Source organism: Aspergillus udagawae, assembly GCF_001078395.1.
Source record: "Aspergillus udagawae IFM 46973 DNA, scaffold_1, whole genome shotgun sequence".
NCBI lineage: Eukaryota > Fungi > Ascomycota > Eurotiomycetes > Eurotiales > Aspergillaceae > Aspergillus > Aspergillus udagawae.
In genome coordinates, this window is record NW_025091264.1 from 1,457,000 (window position 1) to 1,467,982 (window position 10,983).

Below are 10,983 nucleotides of genomic sequence, written 5' to 3' on the forward strand. Positions count from 1 at the left end.
CAGATGTGAAGATCAATTCATTCAGCCATATCTTAACCTTACGTCAATACAACGACTACGAAACTGACGATGAAGCTAGATGGTGAACTTTTGTGTTATATTCGATTGTTATCATTGATCTCATATTACCAACACCGTGAGGTATCTTCTCTTTTCGTGGATCTGAGAGGGGGGAAGCGGAACGCTTGAATCGAGAGCGACTCCACGACTTGCAGGCCGGATCAACGAGCAGATCTATCCGCAGCATTTGGTGACTGTTGTAGCATCATTCCTAAAACAAGGACACAGGTCAGATCGAGCCCTTTGCATATCATCCGACGAAGGTAAGGGGAGGAGAACGACATACTCCTTCTGCAGATTCAAGGGCTCCCAGGAGAAGATAAAGGAACCCAGGAACGCCCCGATGAAGATACAGATAATGAGGTACCCGTTGAAGTACATGGCCAGCAACATGACAAAGTACGCCACCGCGAACTGGAGCATATGCAGCAGGGCGCGCACCAGCTGCTCGATCAGCGTGGGGCGGATAGGCGTCTGGTCCTCGAACGCGCTGCAGATCGTCTGCGCTGCGCCTTCGGCGCCAGGGACAGTTTTGGGAGAGCCCTGGGCGCTGGCGTCGGCGTCGGTGGCGCGTGTCAGGCCTTGAGACGAGGCGGTTGTGGAGAGGTACTGTTTTCTCAGGCGGGCGCGGTGGACGATGAAGGCGTCGTACTCGCGGCCGACGCGGCGGAGGAACTCGAGGCAGATGACGAGGCAGATGACGCCGATGCAGGAGCCGGCGAACATGCCGCGGGAAGTGACATGCCATTGACTGGAGAGGAAGCCTGGAGATGTTGGCGTTAGCATCGTGGAGGAGAAAAGAGAGAGAGAGAGAGAGAGAGAGAGATAGAGTCAAAAAGCTTACAGGCATCGATGGTGTACCAGTTCCACAACATCTAGACGGTCGGGGAGGTCAGCCGGTGGTTATTGTTTGATATTGTCGTCGGTGCTGTGCTCCGAGTCTGCATACCGAGATCTTGCAGGAAGACGAGTGCATGCCGTCCATGCCACCCATGCTATGAGAGCTGCCGGTGCTCATGGCCGCGCTGGCAGTCGAGGTTGCGGACATGGCCACCATGGAGTCCATATCGTGGTGCATATGATCCATTCTACCGGTGGGATAGACGATTGTACATGTGAAAGTTCAGGGATTTCCGGTGAGATGCACTTGAGTTAGCGAGTCCGTCAATCCCTAACCTGGCGGACAGGGACAAGGAGGAAATGTGGAATACAGAATGGGAGAGAAGAGGAGAGCAGAGTAATAGAGGAAAGAGATAAGAAAGAGGAGACACGACGGTTATCTACATAGAGATAGCAAGCTGTGACACCTTGGGAGACAGTGAAGTCGTACAACTAGACAGGCCCATCAGGGAACAAATGAGCTGCTCCCCGGCGTTTCTGCTGCTCTTCTGTGGCTCGATCGCATGATTCTGATAGTCATTGGGTGGATATCAACTCAAGTATTCTGCTCTCTGTTGCATAATTTGTGCTCGAAAGGCCTCAGTCTGCTGTTTGCTAGGAAGTACTTGGCTGCAGTCCAAACCAATTAGGGTTTGGCTGCGAGTGGAATTGAGCACATTTCGGCCGCTTGGCTTCTTTGGCCCCCAGAACATTCTTAGAATCTGTGCTAAGGAACTGGGTCTCTGCTTATGAAAATACGAGCTTGGCCTTATAGGGTTTTATCAATGTGTAAAAGAAATGGTATGGTAGAAAAATAAAATATGAACCACTCCAAGGTACAATCACCCCATCTATCAGCATAACCGCGACGCCCAACTCCCATAGAGTATACATGCAGGGTATAAAAGAATCGAGACACATGATGTCAAGTAAATATCATACTCCCCGGTTCGTCCCTTTGATGACCCCCTCCAAGATCTCCCGGATTTGCTTGCATCCGTCAATTCCGACGGCAAGCATTGTCTCGAGATAAGTGCAATGGACTTTCGAGTCCATCACCATCATGGAGACCTTCATATCTTCGTCGTCCTCGTCCATAGCGTCCTCTCCAACAGGAATAGCTGTTGTGGTCCCAACCGTCAGGAAAGGAAGCTCTTGTTCTTCAGGCAGTGACAGATCTAGAAGGGGATCCAGGAAGTCATTCCGAGGATCACGTGGCGTAGAGGCGCTGCCGCTCATGCCAGAGGTACAGGCAGAAAGCAGGCCCGGCATGGGAATACCGGCGTCGACAAGGGCCAGGGTGCACGCATTGACCGCTGCGGCCAGGAGAGACCCGTCAGCCGACAGGACTGACACGTGAATGCTAATCGTACTGTGTGGATAGAGGTGGGTGTGGAGGTGGGATTGGAAGGCCGATCGCAGGATCGTAGCAATTCGCGAAGATTGCCTATATCGGGACATGTTAGAACGTAGCGAAAGAGACGAAGCGTAGCAATAAGGTCTCATACCTGTCGCTGCCCCCAGCCCTCCTCCTGCGATCAACGCCTGCAAACCCCGCAACGTTGACATCGACCTCGACCACAGCTCCGGCCGATCCTGCAGCACCTCCTGTCGCGTCCCCCCTCTTTCCCTCCGCGGGACCATGAACAGAGCACATTATCGATGTATTTCCCATGGACAAAAAGGATGACCCTGAACTGGCGGGGTTGGTAGAAATCTGGGCTTGAAGAAGACGGAGCTCGTTCCAGCGGCGTCCATCAAGGCGCAGCTTCGTAAGAGGATACGTCGTAGAGGTATCGAGAGGCATTTTGAGTCCTTCAAGTTATCGTTATTGCAGATCAATTTCTGTGCCCTCATCCACCGGTTTCGCAACCGTTCGCTTTAATGCTGGTCTCGAGGATTTTTCCCAACACGTCAGGGACGACAGACAGGTGTTAAGTAACAATGAAGAGGAAGCGCTTGCAAAGCAGATGAAATTCGATTCAGGATTATCCCAATCCCAAATGAGGTACGAGGAATTGCGCGGGCAAGACGAATGTGACAAACGGCGGAGGTTGAAGTGGGAGCGGACAAATTCAGTTTGCGGCCAACAGCTCTTTTCCCAGTCGGGAAATCCACCTGATAAGTATCCGCACTCCGCATTCTCACCAGCACTTCCTCCGCGTGTCAGGAGACAGATTTCCTGCCCCTCCTTGTCCTTCAGCATGGGCGGAGATTGGGAGCTACAAGACACCGACGTATCAACTGTTGACGATACGGAAGATGACGATCTCGATGGCGCTCATTCCCCCAAGCCGTCAATACCTCCTCGCTGTATGTTTCTCCGCACGTACGCTTCAGCTACAAGCTAATCTGAGGAATTTGTGTTTAGATAGAGACCGAGTACTCAAATCAGATCCGGAACCACCTCAGTCCGCCTCCGATCATGAGCGGCTCAAGATCAAGCGGTTGTCGTCCCCTTCCAACCGCGATACCTCCGTCGTTGACATAGCCGATACCGACAGTGGCGACGACTCCTTCAACGATGGCGAAGCAGCGTATAAGCAGTTCAAAGAGAGGAAAGCTATCAAGCGAAAGCGTAGCAGTGCCAATCTTCGCAAGTCTAAGAATACCAAAGTGGCGAATCCTGACTCGTTTGTCGGCAAAAGGCCGAAGAAAGAGGACGAGAAATCCACTCGTACGCGACCCGTTCTGAGGACATATGGGGAAGACTTTCCCTCGGACGATGAGCTCATGGAGTATACGCTTCCGGATTATCTGCAGAAGCGTCGAACCCAGTTCGACCGGCGGATGGACCATCTGAAGGAGTCCGGGTTGAAGCTTCCACCAGATTTCGATGACGTGGAATTCTCGGACGATGAACGGTTGGAGTTTCTCAAGGAGAGACCTGCATTTAGGAATATAGAACCTTGCGGGAAGTACGAGGATATAACCCTTCCATACTCGCTCGGGTTAATCCCAGCCCCCATTGCCCAATGGTTGCGGCCCTATCAAGTCGAAGGTGCCGCTTTTCTCCATGAGCTTTTTGTTTATCAGAAAGGGGGAATTCTGGGTGACGACATGGGTCTGGGAAAGACGGTGCAAGTGATTACATTCCTCACTGCTGCATACGGGAAGACTGGTGACGAACGAGACGCCAAAAGGATGAGGAAGATGAGGCGAAGTGGCCGGAACGGATGGTATCCGCGCACCTTGATTGTCTGTCCAGGAACCTTGATTCAAAACTGGATTTCGGAATTCAACCGTTGGGGCTGGTGGCATGTTGATACATATCATGGGGACAACAAGGAGCTCGCGCTGCAGGCCGCAAGGTCAGGTCGCTTGGAAATTCTCATTACAACTTATGGCACATATCTGCACAATAAGGATGCTGTGAACATGGTCGAATGGGACTGCGTTGTGGCGGACGAGTGCCACATCATTAAGGAACGCAGCTCGGAGACAACAAAAGCGATGAACGTAGTCAATGCACTTTGCAGAATCGGGCTGACGGGGACTGCCATTCAGAACAAGTACGAAGAATTGTGGACGCTCCTCAATTGGGCAAATCCAGGAAAACTTGGTCCGGTTACGACCTGGAGACGTACTATCTCAGAGCCCTTGAAAATCGGGCAGTCACACGATGCCACTCTGTACCAACTCAGCAAAGCGCGCAAGACGGCGAAGAAGCTGGTCGAAAATCTCCTACCTCAGTTTTTCCTACGGCGCATGAAGACACTGATAGCCGATCAACTTCCGAAGAAGAGCGACCGGGTCGTTTTCTGTCCGCTCACCGAGACGCAGGCAAGTGCTTACGAAAACATCCTCGACAGCGACATTGTTCAGTACATCAAGACATCCTCCGACAAGTGTGACTGTGGCTCAGGAAAGAAAGCAGGCTGGTGCTGCCGGCAGTTTCTGCCCTCCGGAGGCAGATGGCAGAACTATGTATTCCCCGCTATAGCCATACTCCAGAAGCTCAGCAACCACCTTGCAACACTCATACCGCAAGGGGCAGACTCCTTGGAGAAGCAAGAGAAGGATAAAGAGATGCTGGAGATTGCCGTGCCCGACCAGTGGGAGCAACTCTATCGGACCCGAGACTCCATTGTCAACTATGCCAACCCCGAATTCTGCGGGAAATGGAAGGTTCTCCGCAAGCTTCTGAAATGGTGGCATGCGAACGGTGACAAGGTGCTGGTGTTTTCGCACAGCGTCCGTCTTCTCAAGATGCTGCAGATGCTCTTTCATTACACTAGCTACAATGTGAGCTACCTGGATGGCTCCATGAGTTATGAGGAGCGGACAAAAGTTGTCGACGAGTTCAATGCCGACCCAAAGCAGTTTGTCTTTCTAATCTCGACCCGGTCTGGAGGCGTTGGCCTGAACATCACCTCGGCGAATAAAGTCGTTGTCGTTGACCCGAACTGGAACCCTTCGCACGACTTACAGGCCCAAGACCGAGCGTACCGAATCGGTCAGTCTCGCAACGTCGAGGTCTTCCGCCTGATCTCCGCCGGCACGATCGAGGAAATCGTCTACGCGCGTCAGATATACAAGCAACAGCAGGCCAACATCGGCTATAACGCGAGCTCCGAACGAAGATACTTCAAAGGAGTGCAGGAGAAAAAAGACCGGAAGGGCGAGATTTTTGGGCTTGACAATCTGTTCGAGTTCAAAACCAACAACATCGTCCTCAGGGACATTGTCAACAAGACCAATGTCGCCGAGAGCAAGGCCGGCGTCCGAGTCATGGACATCGACGTCGACGAAATCGACACAGCAACCACCACGCTTGACACCAGCTCCGAAACAAAGAATCAAGACGACCAGGTCATGAGCCAGTTAGCCGCCATGATCCGCGGCGACACCGACGACGCCGCGCCCCAGGCCCAGGCCGCTGTGACCGCGCAGAAACACGATCCCATCCAGGCCATCCTCGCCGGCGCAGGCGTTGAATACACACATTTGAACAACGAGGTCATCGGGTCGTCCAAGGTGGAAGAGCGCCTCAGTCGGCGTGCCGAGCTAGCCGATGAAAAACTCGGCGACATACAGGTCTTCGGGTCCTCGCAAGACAGGACCGGGCCGGATGCTATTCTCGACAAGGATGGCCGGCCCATCCGGTACAGGTTCCACCCGCCACGAGAGGTGATGAAACGTCAGTTTTGTAGTATGGCGAAGCGGTTCGGGTTCACTAGTGCCACTGAGTTCGCGCTTGTGGTGGAGGGTATGACGCAGGCTCAGAGACGGGCGTGTTTGGAGCGGTGGTATACCGAGCGACGAGAGGTACTCTTAGGTCAGAGATGATATTATGGATTCGGAAAACGGGCGTTCGATCTGGTTGGGCTTTTTGTTTCAAGAGATACCCTTTTGTTTACTTGGAGTTTGATTTACAAAACAGCGTTTATTCGACAGTCTGGTGATGTTTGTACGTCAATAGCTACAAGAAGACACTGACTGCGCAATATGCAAAGGAAATTGATATTAATTCACGGATTATCGTTATGCAAGTAAGCGCTATCGATCTCGTTACTATAGCCAGGCCAGAGTCCACAAAGCCGGCAAATTAGGCCATTTCTCCTGCCACGAAGCCAGAATCTCGGGTACACGTTCGTCGAAGCTCCTACGGGCGTCGCCGTTACCGTTTTCCCAGCCCTCGGCACCATGAATCTTACGTTCCTGGGTCGCCGCATCGTTCAGTCGCGTGGCTAATTCGAGGATGGCCTTTCCTCCTACCAGGGCTTCCTCATGGTTATCTCTGATATCGACATTGAATACGTGGACTGGTCGGTTGAGGGACGCGCCCTTATTCATGAGATCGTCTACGACGGCATCCCAGCACCGCTCCTCGCAGGTGATGATGACGTCGACCGTGCCTCCTTCGGTGCCCAGAGCACCCTTGTCGCCTTTCGACACGTGGTCCACACGCGGCATCCCGGGAACCCAGTCCTGGAAACGCTCCGGGCCCCATTTCAAATTCCGGTTGCGGTCAAGCATGTTCAGAAGGCCATTATTACGGTAGAGTCTTTCGTCCTTGGCGAGGAGCTCGTCATACATTTGCGAGTACGAGGTGGTGTTGAAGTTGTAGACATTGGGTTGAGTGATGGATGGTCCTGGAAGACGGACCAGAGAACCTGTTCCGAATGAAATAACGGGAAAGGGAGAGGGCGCCGTGGAGAGGCGGAGATGGGCTTCCATCGAACGGTTTTGGTTCGATGCACATACTGTGCAGAACTTCAGCTTGAATGAGTCTGACGACGGTGCGGGGGCAGCTGCTTCTGCGGCCTGGGCCTCGCCTGTGCCTGTCATAGAGGTCTCTGGGGGCGGAGGAGGGGGCGGAGGAGGCGGATTGGGAGTGGCAGTGCCCGCACTGGATAGTCGAGGGTCATGAGCCATGTTGAGCGGCGATGTAATCAAATATCACCAAGTGTGGTATGTTATTCTTAGGAGGAATGGAGGTGCCGACTCGGGAATCGACTTTGCGAGACCAAAATCAAGGAGGCTGGAAGGTGTGTTCACTTGTTCCTTGTAAGAGCTGCTTTCAATTAGCAAGACTGAATGGTGAATGCTTGGCAAGAGTAGTGACCAAAGGAAACCAAGTGAAGATTATCAGAAATTAATTATGCGTATAAAAAGGTTGTCCGCATTGTGTAGCTAGGACAGCTCCAATAAAAAGAGATCATCATGTGATGGCACAGCATGGGTTGATAGAGATTGATACTTCGTGGTACATACCTTGAGAATGCCTCTCATTATCTGCGTCTTGAAATGAGCCTGATGTACTGTTGTCAACTGTATGATCTCGACAGATGGATGAAGGGCCGCAGCCCTGATGACAGAAGTGAAGAATCTTGCGTGTGTTTTTGCACCACGCGAAGCTTTTGGTGCTATGCTGAGTCAGCAGGTGCCTGCGCTAACCCTTTGTGGAACTGACGGAGGATTGACGATGAGATGCGTGATCAGAGCTGCTGAAGAAGTGCCTGACAGGTCTTGATAGATAACTGCCAAAATTAAAGCTGACACCATTATGGATTTAGGCTTGACGTGGATATTGTCAGCCCTTGCAAGCCTGCGCTAAGCTCTCTCGGTTCCTCTGAATCACGTGACTATGATAGGGTGTGTGGTGTGTTGTCCCGTCATGTCGGTCTACCAGTCTAACCAGTGCCATCCTATGACAATGTGTCTTCCCAGGCTGCTCGATGCTTGCATTGTCTTCAGACTGCGCAGATAACTATCTGATTGGAGAGTGTGACAAGAAGGCTACCCATAACTCAGACAAACCTAGAATAAAAGGAAATCGCGCATACTTCGTGTCGGTATAGGGTCGGCCATTACTTCTGGACGGGCAATACAATCTAGTTTTGATAAGCTCTTAACCCAGGGAAGCCGTCACACCCAACTCATGATGAATGCAGCATTACTAGTGGTAGATATGCAGGAGGATTTCTGCCCACCGGTCAGCACAGCTTACTCTTCCTGTTAGTGGAAAGAAGCTCATAACAACAGGATGGATCACTCGCGGTACAAGGGGCTCGCTCCATTGCACCACTCATCAATACCTTGCTCGCCAACCCAGGCTTCCTGATACGCGTAGCCTCGCAAGACTATCACCCCCCAAATCATGTATCCTTTGCGAGCAATCATCCCGAGCCTAACAATCGCCCCTTTGAGTCCGTCTTCCAGATGACCAATCCGGCGCCTGGGAAGGGAAATGAGATCAAGGAGCAAAGGCTATGGCCCGTTCATTGTGTTGCAGGGACCAAGGGGGCCTCTATCATCCCTGAGATTGACAGCAGTAAGATTGACCTGCTCGTGAAGAAGGGAATGGATCCGCGCGTGGAGATGTACTCTGCCTTCTCTGATGCGTTTGGCAACCTTGACCCAGCCGTTCATGCTCAGTCCGTGGACGTTGATCTCAAAGCAGTGCTGACAGAAAGAGGCATCACACATGTGTTTTCAGTCGGGATCGCTGGTGACTATTGTGTCAAATACACGGCTATGGATGCCGCGAGGGGAGGATTCAAAAGCTATCTTGTCGAGGATGCGACCAGAAGCGTTGATCCTGATGCAGGATGGGAGGAGGCCAAGCGAGAGTGTGAAGCAGCGGGAGTAACAATCATTCGATCGGATGGCCCTGAGATTGCGGCTCTCACTGCGTCTTAGTCGCCGTTTCCGTACATGGTACTTAGTATTCAAGCTCATTGACATTATGATAGACTTTGGAATCGGAATTGGGCTAGACCTGTCAAGGCGTCAGACGATGGCGGCCCATAGAGCCCAGCATTAGGACATGAGTAATACTCTGCTTATATGATTCCCTGGTTCCGAGGCATGCGTGGAGGATTCTACCAGATGCTCATGGTGCGAAGTCTGCTGTGAGCGCAGTTTCGTGAGACTATAATTTATTGACGGTAAGGTAGATGGCTCAGACCGATCGGTATCCACGTCTTTGTTGGAAGATACGTGATATCAGAAAGCTGTTTCATGGTTGCTTAGGGCGAAATAATGATTGACAATGACGCCGCTCCACTGTGGAGAATTATGCTACTGAGATTCTCCTAGGCTCATGCATTCAATGTTGTTCTTGGCTTGGACTGCCCCCAGGGATCGAGAGATAGAGTGAAAAGAATGAAGCCAGCTCAAATATTCTACCCTTATTGTATTACTCTTGGACGAGAAGCCAAAGGCTATACAAACAACAGAAGAACATTCTGGGTGCTCTTGCGGGTCCTTTGACGGGTCGATCCCCTTGCCAGTTAACGGTCCCTTGCGCTGATCAAGGTCATTCAACTCAAGGAGTTCATAATCCCATCCCACCGTTTGGGAGGACTTCTCCTTCCTCCACACAGCATGTCATTTTTGATTGCTCTTCCCATCTTGCCATCCTGTAGTTTAAGTGTTGCCTAAGCGAAGATCTCATTTCGTTCGCTGCGGTACTCACCGAAGTATACCACAACTACGGAAGGGGGTTCGCTTATACAGACCAACGACGCAATGCCTACAAATACAAGTCTCTCAACACCAGCAGCGACGCTCACAGCTGTCAATGAGAATTTTGAATCACCTACCATCAGCGCCTCAACTGCGCACCTAACTCTAAACAGGAATTTGACGGAGAAATTACCGTACTGGCTTGTCAATGTTCCCCCGTCACAGTGGCCGGCAGAATGTCCTGCGTTTCTGCGCGATTTGCCGTCCAAGTCCATTGCCATTCTGTCGACTCCAGATGCGGAGTACAAGAGGCAGGATTGGGAGACGGTAAAGGAGATTGTTAGTAAGTGGGCCCGGATTGAAGTAATGTGCGGCAACCCGTTGCTGACATGTTATAACCAGGAAGTAACCGGATAGATCTATTCCAGCGCGTTCCGAGCGAACTGAGAAGGTATCTTGAATTCAAAGCGCACATTGTGGCCAAGTATGGATCGATCATGCGATTCATGGTCAAGGAAAGGCTCCGCTGGGGGGATGGGCAGGCGGATGATCTGAGGCCCAAGGGACGGCCGTTCGAGTTCGATGGTTCGTTTGCCCCTATTGTTGAGCGTACTGGTCATTCTGACATGACTCCGTGCAGAGGACATTCGGATTTTGTACAATGACTGGCCGTATGGAGTCGGGGAGGACATTGTGCATCTTGTAGTGTGGACCAAGTTTGAGCTGGAAGATGATCCTGCCACGGATGATTTGACGCCTCAAGCGAGGAAGGAGATCGATGATTATGTGACAAGGACGTTTCGGTCGCGGGTGCCGGCTGAACAGGTTTGCTGTCCTAACTGGCGATGAGAGGTTCAGTGTACTAAACAAGTACAGGTCATTTGGTTCAAGAACTGGAAGTCGCTCAAGTCGGTCCACGCAGTTGAACACTTTCATGTCATGCTCTATCACCCGGATATGGAATTCGTCGAGGAGGTTACTCAAGGGGATGTGCCAATGACGGCAAGGTGCTGAGCTGAGGTCTTATGGTAGATATGGTTTGCCTATCTAATCGCCCATGGCATTTCTTGACTTGGGTTTGCTTCATATAGTTAGGGCGGGGATAATGGGGTAAGAAGGGTCTCTGAGACT

At 51.7% G+C, this 10,983-nt stretch overlaps 6 protein-coding genes across 6 annotated transcripts; 3 read left to right on the forward strand and 3 right to left on the reverse strand.

Annotated features, from left to right (window-relative positions):
- Positions 1-234: 234 nt before the first annotated feature.
- On the reverse strand, positions 235-1,147 carry Aud_000489 (high-affinity Cu transporter CTR3; the record flags this gene model as incomplete). The annotated part of the gene is made up of 3 exons (XM_043285998.1): positions 235-824; positions 905-935; positions 1,010-1,147. 3 exons carry the CDS (start codon positions 1,145-1,147, stop codon positions 235-237), a joined length of 759 nt encoding a protein of 252 aa, XP_043141933.1.
- A 728-nt stretch (positions 1,148-1,875) lies between these two features.
- Positions 1,876-2,746, reverse strand: Aud_000490 (exosome non-catalytic core subunit SKI6; the record flags this gene model as incomplete). The annotated part of the gene is made up of 2 exons (XM_043285999.1): positions 1,876-2,386; positions 2,448-2,746. The coding sequence occupies 2 exons, from the start codon at positions 2,744-2,746 to the stop codon at positions 1,876-1,878; spliced, it is 810 nt and encodes a 269-aa protein (XP_043141934.1).
- A 397-nt stretch (positions 2,747-3,143) lies between these two features.
- Positions 3,144-6,228, forward strand: Aud_000491 (putative DNA excision repair protein (Rad26L); the record flags this gene model as incomplete). The annotated part of the gene is made up of 2 exons (XM_043286000.1): positions 3,144-3,252; positions 3,311-6,228. 2 exons carry the CDS (start codon positions 3,144-3,146, stop codon positions 6,226-6,228), a joined length of 3,027 nt encoding a protein of 1,008 aa, XP_043141935.1.
- Positions 6,229-6,453: 225 nt separating this feature from the next.
- On the reverse strand, positions 6,454-7,317 carry ssuA (RNA polymerase II subunit A C-terminal domain phosphatase; the record flags this gene model as incomplete). The annotated part of the gene is made up of 1 exon (XM_043286001.1): positions 6,454-7,317. One exon carries the CDS (start codon positions 7,315-7,317, stop codon positions 6,454-6,456), a length of 864 nt encoding a protein of 287 aa, XP_043141936.1.
- A 1,009-nt stretch (positions 7,318-8,326) lies between these two features.
- Aud_000493 (nicotinamidase) lies at positions 8,327-9,084 on the forward strand (the record flags this gene model as incomplete). The annotated part of the gene is made up of 2 exons (XM_043286002.1): positions 8,327-8,377; positions 8,428-9,084. 2 exons carry the CDS (start codon positions 8,327-8,329, stop codon positions 9,082-9,084), a joined length of 708 nt encoding a protein of 235 aa, XP_043141937.1.
- Positions 9,085-9,915: 831 nt separating this feature from the next.
- Aud_000494 (GIG1 family protein) lies at positions 9,916-10,866 on the forward strand (the record flags this gene model as incomplete). The annotated part of the gene is made up of 4 exons (XM_043286003.1): positions 9,916-10,195; positions 10,255-10,437; positions 10,493-10,677; positions 10,729-10,866. 4 exons carry the CDS (start codon positions 9,916-9,918, stop codon positions 10,864-10,866), a joined length of 786 nt encoding a protein of 261 aa, XP_043141938.1.
- Positions 10,867-10,983: the final 117 nt, after the last annotated feature.